The sequence below is a fragment of the Bos grunniens genome, chromosome 1, assembly GCF_055505025.1.
Source record: "Bos grunniens cultivar Pamir isolate PY7600 chromosome 1, Bosgru_T2T1.0, whole genome shotgun sequence".
Lineage (NCBI taxonomy): Eukaryota > Metazoa > Chordata > Mammalia > Artiodactyla > Bovidae > Bos > Bos grunniens.
The window spans coordinates 103,930,463-103,954,641 of NC_141165.1; the positions used below are offsets into that span (position 1 = coordinate 103,930,463).

The 24,179-nt window shown below is 37.6% G+C and overlaps 1 protein-coding gene across 36 annotated transcripts in view; it reads right to left on the reverse strand.

The window, feature by feature from the left end:
• The window catches only part of DZIP3 (DAZ interacting zinc finger protein 3), a 133,756-nt gene that overhangs the window by 64,784 nt on the left and 44,793 nt on the right, over positions 1 to 24,179 (reverse strand). For 33 of the 36 annotated variants that reach the window (XM_086407454.1, XM_086407570.1, XM_086407446.1 and 30 more), the window contains 3 exons: positions 24,004 to 24,105; positions 22,484 to 22,576; positions 21,754 to 21,806 (listed from right to left, as the gene is read on the reverse strand). In XM_086407454.1, the coding sequence (XP_086263580.1) occupies positions 21,754 to 21,806; positions 22,484 to 22,576; positions 24,004 to 24,105 (248 nt within the window). Of the gene's footprint in view, positions 1 to 21,753; positions 21,807 to 22,483; positions 22,577 to 24,003; positions 24,106 to 24,179 lie in introns of those variants that run through there. The other 3 variants (XM_086407604.1, XM_086407628.1, XM_086407615.1) reach the window with 2 other exon arrangements.

Below are 24,179 nucleotides of genomic sequence, written 5' to 3' on the forward strand. Positions count from 1 at the left end.
GCCATTTCCTCCTCGATGAGATCTTCCCTAACTAGGGATCAAACTTGTGTCTGCATTTCCTGCATCACTGGCAGATTCTCTACCATTGAGCCATTGGGGAAGTCCCCCTTTTAATGACTAGCAATTAAAAGAGACACAAAGAAAGAAACTGGTATAGTGTCAATACGAATAACTAGGAAAAAAAGAGAAAAAAAGTAGCAAGATTTATTAAATAGACTAAGTAAATGCTGCCATGAAATAGCTGAAAAAACTTGGCACTTGACTTCGAAAAGAACTCTCCCACAGAAAACAATACCAAAAAAAAAGGCAACACTAGAATGTATGCTTAGCTTAAAGGACAGAGATGGTGGTGGTGGTTGTTACTGATTTTATCTCTAGCACCAGCATAACACTGCCAATCATCTGCTACAAAGAAAACATTTTAAACTCTTAACAATATATAGTAACAGCAAAGACACTGAGTAAAAGGAATTCTACATTGCCAGCCAGCCAGAGTGTAAATTGGTAAAACCACTATGGGAAACAGTTCAGCAAAATCTAGTAAAGTTGAAGATATGAATAGATGGCCTAGCAATTATACTCCTAGGAATACACTCTGGAGAATTTTTTGCACACGTACACCTGGAAACATATATAAGAATGTACATCATAGAACTGTTGTTACAGTCTAAAACTGGAAATAACCCATATGTCTATCAATGATAGAACAACTAAAGTAGTATAGCTATAAATGTCTCCAAAGGATTCTCCAGGCAAGAATACCGGAAAGGCTTGCCATTTCCTTCTCCATGGGATCTTCCCAACCCAGCAATCGAACCCAGGTCTCCAGCACTGCAGGCAGATTCTTTACCGACTGAGCTAAGAGGGAAGCCCCATAGCTATAAATGAAATAGACCAGTGAAATGAAAAACTATAATAGGAAAAAAATTTCAATGTCTATTTAAAAGCATAAAAATGAGTGTTTAAATGTATATAAAATTCAAAACAGAAAAAAATAAACTATACTTATAAGCAACAGTATATTATGGAATCAAGGAAATATGTAGAAGTAAAATATATGATGCACAAAAATGGGAAGAAATCACACTATATTATTGTAATGCTCATACACTATATATGATGCATTATTTAAAAACAGATTTTTATAGGTTAAAAATGTGTATCATCACAACATTGTAAATCAACTATATTGCAATAAAATCATTTAAAAATGTGTATCAAAGGTTTCAGAGCAGTCACTTACTATAACAAAAATAAATATAATAAAAAAAAAACAAAAAACTGCTATCGGGAAACAAAAAACAAGGGCAGAAGGGAAAAATTGAAAACAACCAAGAATATGGTAGATTTAAATCCAACACAATCAAGAATTATAGCAAATGTATGTGGAAATGACCATCTAATTTAAAGACAGACATTGTCAAGCTGGATATAAAAAAAAACAAACAACCAAGACCTATGTTATCTCTAAGAAACCCTCTTTAAAGGTAAAAATATATATGTGCTGTGTGCTAAGTCACTTCAGTCGTGTTCAAGTCTTTGCTACCCTAAGGACTGTAGCCTGCCAGGCTCCTCTATCCATGGGATTACATAAATTGAAGTAAATGGTTGCAAAAAACTATGCCGCACAAACAGTAACTAAAAGCTGGAATAGTTATACAAATATCAGATAATAAACTTAAAGCAAAAATATTATCAGGGATAATCAGGGATATCCTTTTACATAAGGATAAAGGATTCAAATCATCAAGAAAAAAAGAAAGTAACCCTATATATGTGTGTAGTATCTAATGAAAAGAGTTTAAAAATATACTAATAGGCAATAGAAAAAGACAATATATAGACATCAAACTTCAACATTTCCCTCTTAGTAATTGATAGAAAAAGTAAACAGATAATCAGTAGTGATACAGAAACACTGAAACAAAACTAATAAATCAACTTGGTATATTAATAGAACATGGTACTAAACAAAGGCAGATATAGTTCAAATGCAATGAGACACTTATCAAAATATACAATATTTAAGTGTCATAAAAGAAATCTCCACAATTTTTAAGGCTATAATGCTTGAAAATATATTCTGTGACCACAGGGAATGAGATTGGAATTCATATATAGAAACATAGTTGAAATATCCCCAAATATTTGGCAATTATTTAACACACTTCCATACTTATACACACACACAATTAGAAAATAATTTGAGTTGAAAAACCTAAAAACAACTTACATATTAAAATGGATGGGACACAGCAAAAGCAGTGATGCTAAAGGAAAGCTATATATTCTATAAAGAAAAAAAAGTCTCAAATCAATCATGAAATCTTTCATTCTAAAAAATTATAAAAATGTGAGAAAGCTGAACCCAAAGCAAGCAGAAGCAAGGATGTATAACAAAAGTTAAGAACAAAAGACAATGAATTGAAAACAGAAAAATATTAGAGAAAATCAATGAAATGAACTGATTCTTTGAAAGGATCAACAAAATTGATAAACTTCTAGTCATAATGATCAAGCAAAAAAAGACACAAATTTCCAACATCAGAAATTAAAAGGGTGACGTCACTGTAGAATCTACAGATATTAAAAAGGGATCATATGGGAATATTATAAATAACTTTATGCAAAGATATATAACTTGAATGAAATTGACAAACACCTTGAAAAAGACAAACTATCAAAGCTCATTCAAGAAAAAATAATCTTAATAGCTATGTGTCTATTACACAGAAGAACTATACAGAAAAGATTTTCATGACCCAGATAACCACAATGGTGTGACCACTGACCTAGAGCCAGACATCCTGGGATGCGAAGTCAAGTAGGACTTAGGAAGCATCACTACGAACAAAGCTAGAGGAGGTGATGGAATTCCAGTTCAGCTACTTCAAATCCTAAAAGATGATGCTCTGCAAGTGTTGCATGCAATATGCAGCAGATTTGGAAAACTCAGCAGTGGCCACAGGACTGGAAAAGGTCAGTTTTCATTCCAATCCCAAAGAAAGGCAATGCCAAAGAATGCTCAAACTACCGTACAATTGCACTCATCTCACGCGCTAGTAAAGTAATGCTCAAAATTCTCCAAGCCAGGCTTCAACAGTACGTGAACCGTGAACTTCCAGATGTTCAAGCTGGATTTAGAAAAGGCAGAGGAACCAGAGATCAAATTACCAACATCGCTGGATCATTGAAAAAGCAAGAGAGTTCCAGAAAAACATCTATTTCTGCTTTACTGACTATGCCAAAGTCTTTGTGTGGATCACAGTAAACTGGAAAATTCTAAAACAGATGGGAATACCAGACCACCTGACCTGCCTCCTGAGAAATCTGTATGCAGGTCAAGAAGCCACAGTTAGAACTGGACATGGAACAACAGACTGGTTCCAAATAGGGAAAGGAGTACGTCAAGTTAAATAAGCAGGATGACAAGGCTGTATATTGTCATCCTGCTTATTTAACTTACATGCAGAGTATATCATGAGAAACGCTGGGCTGGATGAAGCACAAGCTGGAATCAAGATTGCCGGAAGAAATACCAATAACCTCAGATATGCAGATGGCACTACCCTTTACGGCAGAAAGTGAAGAACTAAAGAGCCTCTTGATGAAAGTGAAAGAGGAGAGTGAAAATGTTGGCTTAAAGCTCAACATGCAGAAAACTAAGATCATGGCATCTGGTCCCATCACTTCATGGCAAATAGGTGGGGAAACAGTGGAAACAGTGACAGATTTCCTCTTCTTGGGCTCTAAAATCACTGCAGATGGTGATTGTAGCCATGAAATTAAAAGACACTTACTCCTTGGAAGAAAAGTTATGACCCACCTAGACAGCATACTAAAAAGCAGAGACATTACTTTGCCAACCAAGGTCCGTCTAGTTAAAGCTATGGTTTTTCCAGTAGTCGTGTATGGATGTGAGAGAGGGAGTATAAAGAAAGCTGAGCGCCGAAGAATTGATGTTTTTGAACTGTGGTGTTGGAAAAGACTCTTGAGAGGCCCTTGGACTGCAAGGAGATCCAACCAGTCCATCCTAAGGGAAATCAGTCCTGAATATTCATTGGAAGGACTGATGCTGAAGCTGAAACTCCAATACTTTAGCCACCTGATGCGAAGAACTGACTCATCTGTGAAGACCCTGATGCTGGTAAAGATTGAAGGCAGGAGGAGAAGGAGACGACAGAGGATGAGACGGTTGGATGGCATCGCTGACTCAACGGACATGAGTTTGAGTAAACTCCGGGAGTTGGTGATGGACAGGGAGGCCTGGCGTGCTGCAGTCCATGGGGTCTCAGAGTCGGACACGACTGAGTGACTGAACTGAACTGATCTCTTAAAAATTTTTAATTAATATGTAAAAGAAAATTCCACAAAGAAAATTCCAGTCCAGATGGCTTCTCGAGTAAACATTCAAAACATTTATAAAATTGTTGTTGTTGTTCAGTCGCCCAGTTGTGTCTCTTTGTGACCCCATGGACTGCAGCACGCCAGGCCTCCCTGTCCCTCACCATCTCCCAGAGTTTGCCCAAGTTCATATTCATTGCATCGGTGATGCCGTTCAGCCATCTCAACCTCTGCCACTTTCTTCTGCCTTCAATCTTTCCCAGCACTAAGGACTTTTCCAATGAGTCCTCTGTTTGCCTCAGATGACCAAAATACTGGAGCTTCAGCTTCAGCATCAGTCCTTCCAGTGAATATACAGGGTTAATCTCCCTTAAGATTGACTGGTTTGATTTCCTTGCCATCCAAGGGACTTTCGGGAGTCTTCTAAAGCACCACAGTTAAAAGGCATCAGTGTTCTGCCTTCTTTACAGTCTACCTCTCAGAACCATATGTGACCACTGGGAAGACCATACCCTTGACGATACGGACCTTTGTCAGCAGAGTAATGTCTCTGCTTTTCAACACACTGTCTAGGTTTGTCATCGCATTCCTGCCAAGAAGCAATTGTCTTCTGATTTCATGGCTGCAGTCACTGTCCACAGTGATTCTGGAGCCCAAGAAAAGGAAATCTGTCACTACTTCCACCTTTTTCCCCTTCTATTTGCCATGCAGTAATGGGGCCAGATGCCACTATCTTAGTTTTTTTAATATTTAGTTTTAAGCTGGCTCTTTCACTCTCCTCCTCCATCCTCATCTAGAGGCTCTTTAGTTCCTCTTTGCTTTCTGCCATTAGAGTGGTATCATCCACATATCTGAGGCTGTTGGTGTTTCTCCCTCCTATCTTGATTCTGGCCTTTAATTCATCCAGCCTGGCATTTCTCATGATGTGCTCAGCACATAGGTTAAACAAACGGGGTGGCAGCAGACAGCCCTGTCATACTCCCGTCTCGACCTTGAACCAATCAGTTGTTCCATATAGGCTTCTAACTGTTGCTCCTTGACCCACATACAGGTTTCTCAGGAGACAGGTAAGATGGCCTGGTATTCCCATCTCTCTAGGAGCCTTCCACAGTTCGTCATGATCCACACAGTCAAAGGCTTTATTATATTTCAGGAAACAGAGATAGATGTTTTTCTGAAATTCCCTTGCTTTCTCTATAATCCAGCAAATGTTGGCAATTTGATCTCTAGTTCCTTTCCCTTTTCTAAACCCAGCTTGGACATCTGGAAGTTCTTGGTTTGCATAATGCTAAAGCCTACCATGCATGATTTTAAGCATGATCTTACTATCATGGGAGATGAGTGGAATTGTCCAATGGTTAGCACATTCTTTGGTACTATCCTTCTTGGGAATTGGGATAAGAATTGACCTTTCCCAGTCCTGTTGGCCACTGCTGGGTCTTCCAGATTTGCTGACATAATGAATGCAACACCTTGATAGCACTGTCCTTTAGGGATTTGAATAGTTCTGCTGGAATTTCGCCATATCCACTAGCTTTATTAACAGTGCTTCTTAAGTCCCACTTGACTTCACACTCTAGAATGTCTGACTCTGGGTGACTAACCATATCATCGTAGTAATCCAGTTCATTAAGATCTTTTTTATACAGTTCTTCCATGTATTCTTTCCATTTCTTCTTGATCTCTTCAGTATCTGCTAGGTCTCTACCATTTTTATCCTTTATTGTGCCCATCTTTGGCTGGAATGCTACCTTGATATTTCCAATTTTCCTGAAGATATCTCTAGTCTTTCCCCTTTTGTTGTCTTTTTCTATTATTAAACACTGTTCATTGAAGAAGGCCTTCTTTTCTCTTCTAGCTATTCTTTGAAACTCTGCATTTAACTGGATGTACCTTTCCCTCTTTCCCTTGCTTTTTGCTTCTCTTCATTCTTCCACTATTTGTAAAGCCTCCTCAGTTAACCACTCTGCCTTGTTTTTTTTTTTTCTTTGGGATAGTTTTGTTCACCGCCTCCTGTACAATATTAGAGGCCTCTGTCCATAGTTCTTCAGGCACATTGTTATCTAGATCTAGTCCCTTGAAACAGTCCCTTATCTATTCGTTACCTCTACTGTGAATTCATACAGCATTTCAGTCATACCTGGCTGGCGTTGTGTTTTTCCCGGTTTTCTTTAGTTTAAGCCTGAATTTTGCTGTGAGGAGCTACTGATCTGAGCCACAGTCAGCTCCGTGTCTTGTTTTTGCAGACTGTATACAGCTTCTCCATCTTCGGCTACAAAGAATGTAATCAATTTGACTTTGGTATTAACCATTTGGTGATGTCCATGTGAAAAGCTGTCTCTTCTGTTGTTAAAAAAGAGTATTTTTATGACTAGTGCATTCTCTTGGCAGAATTCAGTTAGCCTTGCCCTGATTCATTTTATTCTCCAAGGCCAAACTTGCCTGTTATTCCAGGTATATCTTGACTTCCTACTGTCACATTCCAATCCCCAATGATGAACAGAACATCTTTTTTAGGCGTTACTTCTAGGAGGTCTTCATAGAGCTGATCAACTTCCACTTCTTTGGCATTGGTGGAAGGAACATAGACTTGGATTACTGTGATGTTGAATGTTTTGCCTTGGAAACAAACCAAGATCATTCTGTCATTTTTGAGGCTGCACCCAAGTACTGTATTTCAGACTCTTTTGTTGATTATGAGGGCTACTCCATTTCTTCTATGGGATTCTTGCCCACAGTAGTAGGTATAATGGTCATCCAAGTTAAATTTGCCCATTCCCATCCATTTTAGTTTGCTGATTCCTAAGATGTTGTTTATTCTTACCATCTCCTGCTTGACCACATCCAATTTTCCTTGATTCATGGACCTAACATTCCAGGTTCCTGTACAATACTTTTCTTTGCAGCACTGGATTTTACTTTTGACAGCAGACACATCAACAACTGAGTGTTGTATCTACTTTGGCCCAGCCACTTCATTCATTCTGGGGCTATTGGTGATTCTCTTTCATTCTTCCCAGTAGCAGCATATAGGACACCTTCAGATCTCGGAGACTCATCTTTTGGTGTCCTATCTTTTTGGCCTTTTATACAGTTCAAAGCATTTATAAAATAGTATCAAGGCAGCATTCTGACAAAATAAAAGTAGGAAAATTTTCAAACTCATTTTAGGAGGCTAGCATTACACTGATACCAAATCTAGACAAAGATATTACAAAAACAAACAAACAAACTTTGGATCAATTTCCCTTAGGTGCAAAGGGCAGAAATCCTTTAATTATACTAGAAAATTGAATCAAATGACAAAGATTCTCTCTAAGACCAAACTCTAGTCAGTTCCTTTTAAACGCTTTTTCAATTAGGCCCCATGCCTGTCCAGGTGCTCAACAGCTCCAAATTAGGATGAATTCTGCTATGTCAATTTTAGCCAGAATCCGCTACTGGTTATTTGGTCACTCTTGATATCAGACCAAATTCCTCTCCTCCGTATTCCCTCAGGTAACATTGATTATCCTGGCCTGACTTCAGCAAGAGTCCTATTAGGTAGGTTTAACAAAGAATTACCCTTGATGATTCTTAGTAATTTTTCATCCACTGATTCCCACTCTTCTCCCTGACTATAAATTCCTACTTGTTCAGTCTCACTCCCTACTACAAAACCCTTAGCAGTAGTCTCTATGCCTCTCATGAAAGTTCTGAATAAAGCCTGCCTTATCATATTAAAACTCATCATGAATAATATTTTGAACAACACCAATGAAATGACATCATCAAGACAGCAACATGAACATTCCAGACTTCAGTCTCCCTCACAAAAAAAAGACTAACGAGTAACTCTCCAGAGACAAGACACCTTTATGAAAATCCAAGAACCCAACTGTGAGGCTGATGCATCTCCCTGGACAACAGAGACAAAGCAGAGCTATCTTAAAAGGATTAGAAAAGCAGTCCTTCTTTGACCACATACCCGTCTCCCAGGCTGGCACAGCACTGAACCAAGAGGGTCCCTCTGGGTCTACAGTTTCTCCAGTGAGAAAAGGAAAACTCAATATAGGCATCTGGCAACCTAGCACTGTCGGAGGTTTACTAGGAGGCTTACATTTGGGTCTTGCCTCATAGGGATCACTGAGGCAAATCTATTGAGCGCAACCACTGAGTATCAGATAAACAGAGAAGAGGGGTAGAAATTACAGCAAGCAGTGCTTGTATCTTGGCAGACTACATTCCTTCTTGCAGTGGCTCCTGAAAAAGGCACAAAGAATGTAACAAATAAATAAAGCTTAAGGGATTTATAGGACAATGATAAGAGAAACAATATCAGATCAGATCAGTCGCTCAGTCGTGTCCGACTCTTTGTGACCCCATGAATCTCAGCACGCCAGGCCTCCCTGTCCATCACCAACTCCGGGAGTTCACTGAAACTCACGTCCATCGAGTCAGTGATGCCATCCAGCAACCTCATCCTCTGTCATCCCCTTCTCCTCCTGCCCCCAATCCCTCCCAGCATCAGGGTCTTTTCCAATGAGTTAACTCTTTGCATCAGGTGGCCAAAGTACTGGAGTTTCAGCTTTAGCATCATTCCTTCCAAAGAAATCCCAGGGCTGATCTCCTTCAGAATGGACTGGTTGCATCTCCTTGCAGTCCAAGGGACTCTCAAGAGTCTTCTCCAACACCACAGTTCAAAAGCATCAGTTCTTCGGCGCTCAGCCTTCTTCACAGTCCAACTCTCACATCCATACATGACCACAGGAAAAACCATAGCCTTGACTAGACGGACCTTTGTTGGCAAAGTAATGTCTCTGCTTTTGAATATGCTGTCTAGGTCGGTCATAATTTTCCTTCCAAGGAGTAAGAGTCTTTTAATTTCATGGCTGCAGTCACCATCTGCAGTGATTTTGGAGCCCAGAAAAATAAAGTCTGACACTGTTTCCACTGTTTCCCCATCTATTTCCCATGAAGTGGTGGGACCGGATGCCATGATCTTCGTTTTCTGAATGTTCAGCTTTAAGCCAACTTTTTCACTCTCCACTTTCACTTTCATCAAGAGGCTTTTGCGTTCCTCTTCACTTTCTGCCATAAGGGTGGTGTCATCTGCGTATCTGAGGTTATTGATATTTCTCCCGGCAATCTTGATTCCAGCTTGTATTTCTTCCAGTTCAGCGTTTCTCATGATGTACTCTGCATAGAAGTTAAATAAACAGGGTGACAATATACAGCCTTGATGAACTCCTTTTCCTATTTGGAACCAGTCTGTTGTTCCATGTCCAGTTCTAACTGTTGCTTCCTGACCTGCATACAAATTTCTCAAGAGGCAGATCAGGTTTGATTGTGATCCACACAGTCAAAGGCTTTGGCATAGTCAATAAAGCAGAAATAGATGTTTTTCTGGAACTCTCTTGCTTTTTCCATGATCCAGCGGATGTTGGCAATTTGATCTCTGGTTCCTCTGCCTTTTCTAAAACCAGCTTGAACATCAGGAAGTTCACGGTTCACATATTGCTGAAGCCTGGCTTGGAGAATTTTGAGCATTACTTTACTAGTGTGTGAGATGAGTGCAATTGCACGGTAATCCCAGAAGGAGATAAGAAAGAAAAAGGGACAGAAGAGTATTTAAAACAAATAATATCCCTTACCTAAACTTCAGGTGCAAAATGGACATTCAGATACATAGGGCTCAAAGAACCACAAATGGGTTGAACCTTAAAAAGATTGCACTGAGATGCATTATAACTTATTTAACAAAAGTAAAAGACAAAGAGAGACCTTTGAAAGTAAAGAGGAAAGCAACATTGCCAATGATTTTGGCAATGATTTTCTGATATGACATCAAAAGCACATATAAAAAAGCAAAAATAACTAAGTGGGACTACATCACACTAAAAAGCTTCTGCACACTGAATGAAATAGTTAACAAAATGAAAAGGCAACCTAGAGACTGTAAAGAGTCTGCCCGCAATGCAGAAGACCAAGGTTCAATCCCTGGGTTGAAAAGACCCCCTGGAGAAAGAAATGGCAACCCACTCCAGTATTCTTTCCTAGAGAATCCCATGGATGGAGGAGCCTGTCAGGCTACAGTCCATGGGGTTGCAAAGAGTCAGACACGACTGAGTGACTAACACTTCTTCATTTTATGTGTCCAAAGGAAATACAATTTCTGTCTCAGAGACATCTACATCCCCATGTTCACTGAAGTATTATTTACAGCAGCCAAAACATGGAAAACAACTTAAGTGTCTGTTAATGGATGAATGGATAAAGAAAATTTGGCATATATATACACTACGGAATACTACTCAGCCATAAAAAGGGAATACCACCATTTGTGATAAATGGGTAAACTTGGAAGGCATTATGCTAAGTGAAATAAGTCCAACAGTGAAAAACAAATACTGTACAATCTCACTTATATGTGGGAGCTGAAAAATCCTGAACTCAAAAACCACCCCTGGTGATTGCCAGGGGTGGGAGTGAAGAGAAAAAGTTAAAATTTTACATAACCTCCTACTCCTTCTGCCTCTGTAACCCAGCTTGCTCCTTGCAATGTCTAGATCACATAGGTCACAGAAAGTAGGGACTCACAATACTAGGAACTGGAGCTTATCTCACTCACCTTTGTCCTGCTCTTTGCAATCACCCTAGCCCCTGTAAACCCGTAAACCCACTTAATCATGCCTGTCTGGGTATAAAAATCTCTGTAACCTCTTTGTTCAGGGTTCAGAGCTTGGAGTGTTAACTCCTCTGGGCCCCCCAGCATAATAAACCTGAGTTCTCCAACTCTCCAAGTGTGGTGCTTGGTTTCTTGAGTACTTATTACTGCAACATTTCTGGATGCCCCAGTCAGATTCCAACCACACTGGCCCCTTGGGCCACTAGACTGGTGGCTCGGCCATGCTGGAGGCAAGGAACCCAGAGATGAATGTGGCGGTATGTTACCTGAAGGTATTCCAGGTTCTCTTTCAGACCGGTGTTCCAAATCTCCAGACAGCCGAGCCCCGACTGGACTCATTGGAGGGATGGACTAACTCACCAGGAATGGCCACAGGATAAGGTAAGGCTCTGGGGTCGCTCCCCAGGCAGGAACCTACCCCAACGGGTAGAAGAGACTAATCACCTCCTTGGGCTCCCAGGAAGGGAACACTAGATAGGAAGAACTGGGGACTTGGGAGTAAGGGAGGCATTGTAACTGATAACCTCCTTGGGGCTCCCAGCAAGGGAGCAACAGTTAAGAAAACCTGGGGACTCAGGAGAAGGGAGGCATTGTGATAGCCTCTGAATGATTGTGAGTGCGTGATTGTTGACTGAACTGAGTGAGAGAAACTTTTTTTGGAAACTGCAAAGCCAATTCTTTTTGCATATACAGTTAAAAATAACTAGCTTGTTAAAAGGCCTGCCAAGGAAAAAGCTTGAAGTTAACCCTTTCCATGTCCTTGAGATACACAGCCCACTCTGCCTGAGACCTCAGTCTTGGGCAAATTAGAACTTCATGCAAAGAAAAAAAAGGGGTCAAAGAGATATTTTAAATCTCAAACAGAAAACTATAAGATCTCTGTCTGTCTGTCTGGATTTATGTATGTCTCAGTGTATGTCTTTTTACTGATATATTAAGTTGTAAATGCATTCTAATTTAATTGAGCTAAAGAAAATTGAGTGCTTATAAATTAAACAATTCTAAGTACAAGAAAAATTAACCTAAATAAATTTCAGATTCACATAAACTGGGAAATATTCAATACTAAATATCTAGTATTAATGTTTGTTTGCTAATCTAATAAGGAAGTAAGGTGTATGTTTTTAATAAAGAAGATATAAAAAATAAAATTTTATTTTATAAAGGGAAAACAAAGTAGGTCTGACTTACAGATGGCTGTTACAGAGAGTGATTAAAAGGTTTGTGGAAAATGGACCCTAAAAAGTCTGTGCACCTAAATGAGTTTAAAGTAAGCTGGTACAAAACTTGAATTTGGCCTTTCTCTCTGTTAACAGGACATACTTTCTTGAGATGCTGAACTACTTTCAATAATAGATTTAAGTTTCTTTACCTCTTAATTGATCTGTTCTAAATTTACCTTTAAAATCTTTTGTTAACTTTGGCTAAGAATAACTATTGTGACTTATACGATTCTACCTGACTATTATAAACCCTTTTGATATTTATTGATAAAACTTCCTAAACAACTTGACTTCTAGATAAATTTGGGATGCTTCAGAGGGCCCCTGAGACATCCCAAAGAGCTATTAAGCTACCTGGGTTCATTGGACATGTTAAATTACATAGGGAGTACTGTTGAAGTGAAGTGAAAGTTGCTCAGTTGTGTCCGACTCTTTGCGATCCCATGGACTATACAGCCCATGGAATTCTCCAGGCCAGAATACTGGACTGGATAGCCTTTTCCTTCTCCAGGGGATCTTCCCAACCCAGGGATCAAACCCAGGTCTCCTGCATTGCAGCCAGATTCTTTACTAGCTGAGCCACAAAGGAAGTACTGTTGAAGGGGTAATAAATCATTTCAGATTATACTGTATGGTTGATGTTAGTAATATAGGTATCCTAAAATTGTGTAAAATTCATATAGATCTGATATGTCCTGATAAAATATGGTCAATTATAATTCTAGTTATCATATTAAAATGTTATGACCAGGTTTCCTTGTCAATTGCTATAGAATCGGATTTTAAACATGCTTTCTATGGTTTTATTCTCATGCCTTTAAAAAAATACTGCTAGTTCTTCAAGATTTATAGAAAAGAGTTTCTAAGATTAAGCAAATAAACAAATTTTGTTACTAACAGTAAGCCGGTACCAGACTGGAATTTGGTCTTCTTTCTATTTAGAGAACAAAGTTCTTAGAATGCAGCTTTAAATAACAGATTATGAATTTCTTTGCCTAAAAATTTAAGTGAGTTATATTTGTTTTTAAAATATTTTTGTTACTTTGATAAAGTAAATAAACATCATTTAAGATTATGGTACATGTAGACAAAGTTCATTCTGCTTCAACAACAAAAAAACCCTCACAGTTAAGATTTTTGCTGTCCTGATGTCCTTAAAACATGGCAATAGTCTGCTCCTAAATCAGGAAATTAAAAATAGATAAACAACAGCTCAAAATTAAAGAGCCAGGGCTAGGGGAAATCCAAGATGACCTCTTGGCTTTTCCCAGCTCCCTGACAGACTTCATTTTTATTTGATGGGTTAAAGCCTTACCTGGCTACAGTGTTAATGCCCTCACAGTGAGTTCTCCAAAAAAAAAAAAAAAAAGAAGAAAAATGTTTCACTGAATATTAAGTGTAGTGTTGTTAATTAAGGTCTATGCTTCTAAGACTCACTTCTGAGATAGTTCCTTGTTATGGTATATTGCCAAAAGTTTTAATTAAGTTATTAAAAAGGACACTCTAAGATTGTTTCTAAAAGCTTATCTCAATAACCAGTCTTTGCATAAAGATCAGATGTTCCATGATATACAACCAGGAGATGAAAACTTGGCTATAATCATTTAACTGAGTCAAATGAGCTGGGGTACACCAGGCTATACCCAGTGAAAATTCTTGACTTAAATTCTTGCTTGTGACCTTACTAATAACTGCTAACTATATTATTTTCTATGTAGCTTGCTTCAGAAGATTATCTCTTATGTTACCAAATGTGTGACTAAGCCTGTGATAAAATGCTGATATGCAGTTTCATATGAGATCAATAATTGTAATAATGTAACTCTAGATATGGATAGAAACAACAAGAGAAAATATTTTCCTGGACCAAGAGGCTAGTAAGACAGATATGGTCCAGAGACTTTTGCTACTTACAAGGCCTGGTCTAGTGACAACACATTGAGTGGCCTTTCAATGGAATCTTTGTTAGATCTGGGAATGAGCCTTCCCAGCTAAGTGGGACAGAATGACCATGAAATGCCCAAAAAATATGGCCAAGTATGTGGCTATGAAGGGACCTTGCTGACTGGAAGGTGGCCCTTGCCAGCTGCCTCTACAAAGATTAAATCATGACCACTACAAAATGCTGACCTTCAACACACCCTTGAAAGGAGTTCAGGATGGAGACAAAAAAATAAGGCACTCTATGCTCTGGGAAAAACCCAGAAAACAGGCCTTCAGATAAGTCAGATGTTTTTAGGTAAAGATTTTTATGAGTCCAAATTCTTGCATCTTCTCATGCCTAGAGAAGCACTAATGTCACAAACCAATGTCTGGATGTGGTTCTCCTGGCTAGCCCCACAACAGCTTTCCTAATCTATTAATCTTTGGGCTATATATCTTTAACTTTCTTGTTAAGTTTGTTTCTCCAAGTAGTAGTACAACAAGAATATCCATCCACCCAGCAAACACCCAGACAATGCTAGAACAAGCTGCCTTATCACTCTGTGGGCTCTCCTCTCCCTCCATAAATGCACCCTGAGGTCCCCAGGCTATTCTCCCTTTGAGATCTTATACAGGAGACTGCCCCCAGTAATAGAAAAGCTCAAGGGAGACCACCAACAACTAGCTGACCTGGAGATGTCCTGACACCTCCAGGCCCTGGAAAAGTCTTCAGCCATATCGCCCAAGAAACCTTAAAAAGGATACCCATTCCTTTGGGCAACTGGGTTTATCCCTATCAGTCAGGAGATGAGATATGGGTTAAAGATTAAAGAAGGAACCACTTCAGCCAGTTTGAACAGGCCCTCACATGGTCATCCTGGCAACCCTTACTGCTGTTAAAGTTACAGATGTCATCCCTTAGAGTCACTACACCAGAGTCAAGAAATCTGCAGCTTCCTTGATGAGGACACCTGGAAAACAGTTTGGGACCCCAAAAAACCTCCTCAAGGTCTGGTTCCAAAGACAACAGCCCTCACCCATGAAGGACGCTGAGCCCTGCTCTAGTCACTCCAGAAGCTGACTAGTCAATGCACAGCAGAAGCTTGAGGACTCTTCAGCCTTGCTCCAGCCACACTCTGGCAGCTGGCTGGTCAACGCACGGCAGAAGTTTGAGGATCTTGCTATCAAAATATCAATGGATTTTCATTGTCAACTCTGGCCTCTATCCCTAATCAGTATCATTGCTGTGCTTTTCATTACAGGACCAACTAGACTCCCTGGCTGAGGTGGTTTTACAGAATAGGAAAGGGCTAGACCTATGACACCACCCTTATGGCAGAAAGTAAAGAGGAACTAAAAAGCCTCTTGATGAAAGTGAAAGAGGAGAGTAAAAAAGTTGGCTTAAAGCTCAACAGTCAGAAAACTAAGATCATGGCATCTGGTCCCATCACTTCATGGCAAATAGATGGAGAAACAGTGGAAACAGTGTTAGACTTTATTTTGGGGGGCTCCAAAATCACTGCAGATGGTGACTGCAATCATGAAATTAAAAGACGCCTACTCCTTTGAAGGAAAGTTATGACCAACCTAGATAGCATATTCAAAAGCAGAGACATTACTTTGCCAACAAAGGTCTGTCTAGTCAAGGCTATGGTTTTTCCAGTGGTCATGTATGGATGTGAGAGTTGGACTGTGAAGAAAGCTGAGAGCTGAAGAATTGATGCTTTTGAAGTGTGGTGTTAGAGAAGACTCTTGAGAGTCCCCTGGACTGCAAGGAGATCCAATCAGTCCATTCTAAAGGAAATCACTCCTGGGTGTTCATTGGAAGGACTGATGCTGAAGCTGAAACTCCAATACTTTGGCCACCTGATGCGAAGAGCTGACTCACTGGAAAAGACCCTGATGCTGGGAGGGATTGGGGGCAGGAGGAGAAGGGGACGACAGAGGTTGAGATGGCTGAATGGCATCACCGACTCGATGGACAAGAGTTTGGGCAAACTCTGGGAGTTGGTGATGGACAGGGAAGCCTGGCATGCTATGATTCATGGGGTCACAAAGAGTCAGACACAACTGAGAGACTGAACTGAACTGAACTGAGACCTACTGACAGCTGAAAAGAGACGACTCTCTTCTTAATTGAAGAACGCTATAAACCAATCAGAAATAGTCAAGGGCAAGGCCCAACCACTAAGGGAATAAATCATACAAAGAGAGAAACTAGCTAATTTCTGGGGTAATTAGAACAATATCTGGAGCTGGGCATCTTGACTTCTCCCTTTAACAGGTCCTCTCTTCATGTTCTTTGCAGTGCTCTTCTGTGGTCCTTGTATTCTCAATGTAATTGTCAGTTCATAACCTCTTGGATTAAATCCATAAAGTTACAAACGGTAATAGCTCAATATAGCCCCCTAAATGATGGGGAGCTCTGAATGTCCTACCAAAACATGAGATGATGCTTTCTACAATAAGTGATAGAAGCATCAAGAGGGGGTAAATGAAAGGAAAAAATTAAAATTTTACATAACTTCCTGCTCCTTCTGCATCTGTAACCCAGCTTGCTCCTTGCAAAGTCTAGATCATGTAGGTCTCAGAAAGTAGGGACTCACAATACTAGGAACTGGAGCTTATCTCACTCACCCTTGTTTTGCTCTTTGCAATCGCCCTAGCCCCTGCAAACCTGCAAACCCATTTAATCATGCCTGTCCATGTATAAAAACTCCGTAACCCCTTTGTTTGGGGCTCAGAGTTCGGAGTGTTAACTCCTCTGGGCCCCCCAGCATAACAGACCTGAGTTCTCCCACTCTCCAAGTGTGGTGCCTGGTTTCTCGAGTACTGGTTTCTACAACAGAATGGGTAAAGGGGTCAAAAGGTACAAACCAGGGATCCAAAATACATCATGTGACTATAATTAACAATGCTACAATGTATACTTGAAAGTTGTTAAGACAGTAGATCCTAGGGACTTTCCAGGCAGTCCACTGATTAAGACTTCATGTTTCCAATGCAGGAGGTGCAGGTTTGATCCTGAGTTGAGGAACTAACATTCTACATGCTACAAGGTGCAGCCAAAAAAACAAAACATCTTAAAAATTCCCATCATAAAAAAAATGTATATGAGGTGATGGATATAGTAACTAACCTTACGGTGGTAACTGTTTCATATATATATATATACATATATATATGAACATATATATGTGAATATTATACATATATAAAAGCTTCACACTGTATAACTTAAACCTACACAATATTACATACCAGTTATAGCTCAATAAAGCTAGAAATTAAAAGACAAGCAGCAACATGAAATAAAATAAAGATCATGACAATTACCTATTTGCTCCTGTAAGGCACATATGATTCAACATTTGAAAATAAACTGATGTAATTCAACAGATTAACAATAAAGAAGACAAAACCATATGATTATCTCAATGCATGCTAAAAAGCATTAGTTCATTATTCATTCATTATAAAAATTTTCAGAGAGGTAGCATGAGAAATGAATCTCTTCAACCTAAACAGGAACATCTGTAAAAATTCTACAGGTAACCGCATACTAAATGGTGAAACACTGAAGGCTTCTTCCTAAGATCTGGAAAAGACAAAGATGTCTGTCTGCTCTCACAAGTGTATTCAACACTGTACTAGAGAACTTGGCTCATGCAACATGTAAAGAAAAATAAACAAAGAGCAAACAGATTGCAAAAAAGAAATAAAATTGTCATTATGCACAGATGGTATAATCATTTACAGAAAACCTCAAAGAATCTACAAATAATATTAGAATTAGTAAGTAGCAAGTCACAGGATATAAGTTCAATAGACACAAATCAATTCTATATAATAGAAATAACTAGAAATTGAAGTTTTATAATTATCATTTACAATAGCATAAAAAGTCAAATATACATGGATAGTCTAACAAAATATTTATAAGCCTGTACACAGAAGACTACAAAATATTTCTGAGCAACATCAAAGAAGACTCAATTAAATGAAATTAATTATACACCATCTTCATGGATGGGCGTTCTCAATATTGCTAAGATATAAATCATCCCCAAACTGACCTACAAATTCAATGCAATCAAAACCTCAGCAAGAAGTCTACAGAAATTTATAAGGTGTTTCTGAGATTTACCATGTAAAAGCAAAGGATCTAAAATAGAAAACTAGTTTTGAAAATTTAGGCAAATGCAAATTAAAACCACAATAAGATACCATTACATATCTTTTAACATGGCTGAAATTTTTAAATTTAATAATACCAAGTGCTAAACAGAATACAGAGAAACTATAATTCTCTTACAATGCTGGTGAGAATAACAAAATGTATAGCTACTTTGAAAACAGTCTGGCAGTTTCTTGTAACATTAAACACATACCATATGACTCAGCAATCCTGCTTCTAGGAATTTACCCAAGAGAAATGAAAGCATCTCTTTCTACAAAGAGTAATCCATGAATATTTATAGCAGCCTTATATATAAAGCCAAAAACCAGAAACAATTCAAATGTCACCAATTGTTAAATGGATAAATAAGTTATGGTACATCTATACAAAGGAAGACTACTCAGCAGCAAAGAAAACTGAACTACTGATACATGCAGTAACAAGGAAGAATCTCAAAATCATTACACTAAGTAAAATAAATCCAGATGCTACAGGTCTTCCTACTAGAGGATAATCAGCAAAAAGCAGTATTAATCAGAATGGAAATCATATCACTGGTTACCAGAATTTAGAGGTTGAAGAGGAATGACTATGTAATAGATTTTATAAAGACTAGGGAAGACGAAGAGCTATTGATCATGGTAGTGGTCACCTGGTTGTATATAAAGAAACTCACTTAAACGTATATTTTTTTAAGTGAATTTTACTGTATATGAACTATAGCTTAAAAAAGCCTAACCTATAAAAAAAATTCAGTGTTTAGAAATGCATTTATATTAATAAAGAAAGTGAAGAGATGATTACTGTGAAAGTCAGGTCAACAGTTACCTAGGAAGAGGAGAACTGAGTGCTTCTGGAGCACTAACAAAACTATTTGGTGCTTTCGGTAAAGCCACAAGACTGTATGCTTCATAATTCTTTTTTAAACTCTGTATTTATATTTTGTGGGCTTTTCTTCAAGCATATTTTAATAACAATAAAGCATTTTGGGGCTTTTCTTTAAGCATGTTTTAATAACAATAAAGCATTTTAAAGTTAAAAAACAACCAAATATTTCTGTCATTCATTCATAAAACCTTATGAGGTAGTTCTTCCACTTTTGATAATAAGGTTCAATTATTCCAGGGTTTTCCCACAGAAAATAACTATAAAACTTACACAAATTTCAAAAAGCAACTCCTTGAAGACACCAAAGAGTGGAAGAAACAAACCAACCAAACAAACTGAACGTAGAGGGTATACATATATGCTGAGAGAGAAGAGAAGAGAACTACATGAAATTAAGTTTATCACTTTTAGAGCTTTTAGTCTGAGGCTAAGTATAACATTCAGTTCACTTCAGTTCAGTCGCTCAGTCATGTCTGACTCTGCGACCCCATGGACTGCAGCACACCAGGCCTCCCTGTCCATCACCAACTCCCGGAGTTTACTCAAACTCATGTCCATTGAGTCAGTGATGCCATCCAACCATCTCATCCTCTGTTGTCCCCTTCTCCTCCCGCCTTCAATCTTTTCCAGCATCAGGGTCTTTTCAAATGAATATTCAGGACTGATTTCCTTTAGGATGGATTGGTTGGATCTCCTCGCAGTCCAAGGGACTCTCAAGAGTCTTCCCCAACACCACAATTCAAAAGCATCAATTCTTTGGCACAAGTATAACATAGAGGAAAACAAAGGTCTCCCTGGTTAAAGGAACCAAAAAATTGAAGCCATGGAGCCATGGCTGTTGAGTGTGGGGGAATTCCAGAAAGGAAATAGAGAAGAGATCCCCCAATTTTTTTGGCCATGTCTCTGACTGACAGCTGAACCATACATGTGGAACACTCATTCACAGCAGCTCAGCTAAAGACAAAAGATCTGAATTGAAACTGGAACCACTAGGCAAGAAAAACAGCCTTGCAGTTCAGTTCCAAATAAGTTAATTGCCTATCAAAACAAAACTAACACACTCATTGCAGAATCTCCACATCTGTCATGTAACTATTGGGTACTAGCTATATGCCAGGCATTATGCTACATTCTGGGAATATACCAGTAAGCAAGTTAAAGTTCTTGCCCTCGTGGAGGCTATAGTCAAATGGAAAAGAGAGCCATAAAAGTACAACAGAACTTAGTAAATGTTTTAATAGGAGAAAAAAAGGGACTATGTCATTGAAACACCTAATGCAAAGTAAATAGGACTTTCTAGAAGTTTTAACCAGCCAAATTCAAAGGAGTGGAGTATCCTGGGCAAGTTCTAGAGGTAAAACAGATGGCACACTTAATAACTAAAACAAGTTGAATATATTTGCTGCATATATAGTAAGAAAAGAATGACAAGAGACACCAGTGAGTATAGCAGGGACCAAAGTGTCTTAAAGAACCAAGCTAATAAGTCTGAACTTAACCAGGAACAACTAGAAGTCTGTTAAAAGATTTTCAAGCAGAGAAGTGAAGTATTTCCAATTTTCTTTTAAAAAAGCTATTTTAATGGCTGAACAGACAGTTCTATAGACTGTTGAACAGTCAGACTGAAGAAAGGTAAGACTGAGCCAGAAAGACAAGTATAGAAGCTATTTCAGAATTCCAAATGAAAAATAACTTTATTTAGCTTAATAGAAGCACAAGGGCAGAAGGAGGCATGTACAATATATTTAAGAAGCTGAATTAATTGGACCTAAAAAAAGTTACATAGCAGTGTTGGGAAGAAATATTGTGAATCTAACTGTGGGCATATTGAACTATAGATCTTTTTGAAAAATAAAAATGGAAATATTTAGCATTCAGGTAGATAGACCTAGAGTTTTGAGAGTGAGATCTGAAGCAGAGATAAAGATTTGCGTTTCATTAGCTCACAGGGAAAATTGATGCCTCAGGTATTAATGTCTAATCCTGGTAGATTAAAAAATGGTAGACATTTTAAACAAAAGAAAAGAAAATCAATGGATTAGGGTAAGTTTTATATTGAAATTCCTAATTTCAACAGAAACAATTTATAGCTCAGTGAATTTCTGGTTATATATGATATATGAGCAGTATATACAGTAACAATACAGCTTTCTCATCTAAGAAACAGAATGATTCTAATTCTCAGATGAGCCTGGAGGCCTGGATGAGTTGTGAAAGCTAGAAGAAAGTTTTTTATAACAACCTAATTTAAATAACTTTAAGAAAAATATGTTTGGTTTTCATGAAGGGATTCTTTTCATACTTAAGGTAAAAGCATCCATATAATTTTCTTTTCCTCTTTAGAATTTAAGTGTCTACAAAGAGATGGGGAAGGGTAAACAAATGTCAATTAGATACAGTTTTTCACACAACTGATATTGTCTTTCAATTTAATGAAGCACCAAAAAGTAACAGAAAACACAGAAAGAAGCAACTGAAAAATACATACATGCTAAAAAAAAAAGTAGAATATTTAATTTCAAACTTACCTTGCTCCTAAATTTTCAATGGTTATATATTCATCCTTTCTCACAACTTCAAACTGCAAGTGATGGGGAAAAAAAAGCCCTAAAGTAGTTCAATTTTCAAAATTCTTTAGTGTTACTTCTTAGCTTTAATGTTTGAAAGAAGACAGAATGAAACTATAGTGAATATACAACAAATAAAACAGAAGAAACAAGCTATAAACAACCTCAGTCAAATAGTAGAGCTGATCTTAAAAACCAGTTCTACTTTATATGGCCATAGGATTTAAATGCCAAATCTAAAAGAGAAGATCACACCTAAACATAATACATACATACATTTTTTAAATTTTGGTTTACTTACTGATAAACTAAAAAATCAAGAAGACATTTTATTAAAATGAAATAGCAAAACCAAGACTATAAAGGGTTCAGAAACTCTGAAATTTTTTTTAACCATATGTGGAACAGAATTAGATTATCATCCTCTGTGCTATTATAGACTTTCATCACTGGTCATGGCCTGTTTTGTCAGTTTCTGTGTGTGCGTGTTTTATTTTTTAATTTTTTTTTTACTTTTAAGTACCACTTAAATACTACTTTAGAGAAATCAACACAACAAAATGTTAGAGAGCTCAGTCACCATCAAAGAGAATATGACTAGGCTACTATTATTATAATTCCCAAATCTGTTCCAAGTCAAAAACATCATTCCAGTGAAGGAAAGCAAGAAAAACAAGAGAAAGATACTCACCAAAATTTTGACAATTCCAGGTACCTCACATTGCAGCATCCTTACCATGTCACCCGTACATCCTTCCTTTAAACATTTTTTTCCACTAAAACTCTATAAATTTTACCAATAGAAAACAACAATAAATTATCAATAGATAAAATAATATGAACAATAAAAATAGAAAAAACCCACTGATGTGCAAAACTGATTATATTTATATAAAGTTAGAAGCAAATATTGCTAAACAGTAAAACAAAAGATGTGAACAAACACTTGAGAGTTAGCTGTTCAAAGATAGTCCATTACTTGTACCAATGGATTTCCTATTTAAAATGTATGATCACACTTTTCTCTCTCATTTCTATTAATATTTCAAAATCTTTACATAGTTACATTATAAACTAAAATGAATTTGCTGCTCCTAGTGAAAGCAACTTCAAGCAACATATACAAATTCAATAAGTGCAAAAAGAAATACTGAATTTTTATTAGATAAGTGAAGATTTCAGTGGAAAAGAAAGAATAAAAATTTGAGTCCTCTGATCCTGATCTTGCCATTTCATCTGGTTAACTTACTTAGTTTTCTTTTACTGGTCTTTCTAAAGTTGAGCACTACCGATTGCCCTAACAATCAAAGAAAGTGAGAAGTATTTACATACTGCTTAAAAAATGAATAACTGTGCCTTATATAATGATTTTTACAATGTACAATACAAGTTTATCTGTTAATCTTCACAACCTTATAAAGTAGGTATTACTATCCTCACTTTATAGCTTAGAAAAATGAGTTTCAGCCTAGTGTAAAAAAAACCTAGTAAGTGGCTCAATCTGGACTTGAACTCAGAACACTCAACTCCATATACAATTGCTTTATAAGTATTTTCTGTGGTTTGCACAATGTAAACACTTTAGAATTAAACATTATAGACCCAACTTATGGCTATTACCTCATTAAAGAGTAAAGAGTAAGTAACAGACTCAGGCAATCAATTTCTATTTTAATTTCAGTGGAAAAAATTCAATTTTGTTATATGATTTTAGGCAAATATAAGTAATACAAATATATTTTGAAGGTTTTCTGTTGGTTTTTTTTTTTTTTGCCACACCGTGCAGCTTGTGGGATCTTAGTTCCCTAAGCAGAGATTGAAGCTGAGGCCTGGCAGCGAAAGCACCAAGCCCCAACCACTGGACTGCCAGGGAATTCCCAATGACACAAATATATTTTTGAAGACTATAAAATGTATCACTGTTCTCTACCCTTAAAACTACACAGTTGTCCTTTCTTTTTATTAAACACTTCTATTCTTTGATTTTATGTCCTTTATGTGAATTTCCTACAAAGACCTGTTTAATAAACGGTAATGATGACCAAATAGTGAGGAGAAAAGTATCAGAGAGAATAGGGAAAGAAAAATGGAGCGAGAAAGGAAGAGGAAGGATGTAAACAGAAAGGAATGAAGGGGAAAGAATAAAAAAGCAGGAAAGAGTAGAAGAGGATATGCTCTAGTAAAGTTTTAAAGGAAGTACAAATATAATACCTGATCATTTTCACCTGGATATTTTAAATTCTTGAACTTTTTCCAACAAATTTTATGGAAGTAAACACAGCAGCTCTTACTGCACATTAACTGAAAAAATCCCTGGAAAAGAGTAAAAACTGTTGATAAGAAATCATGTAGATAAAGAAAATATCACCTTAGGTTACTTTTTATTA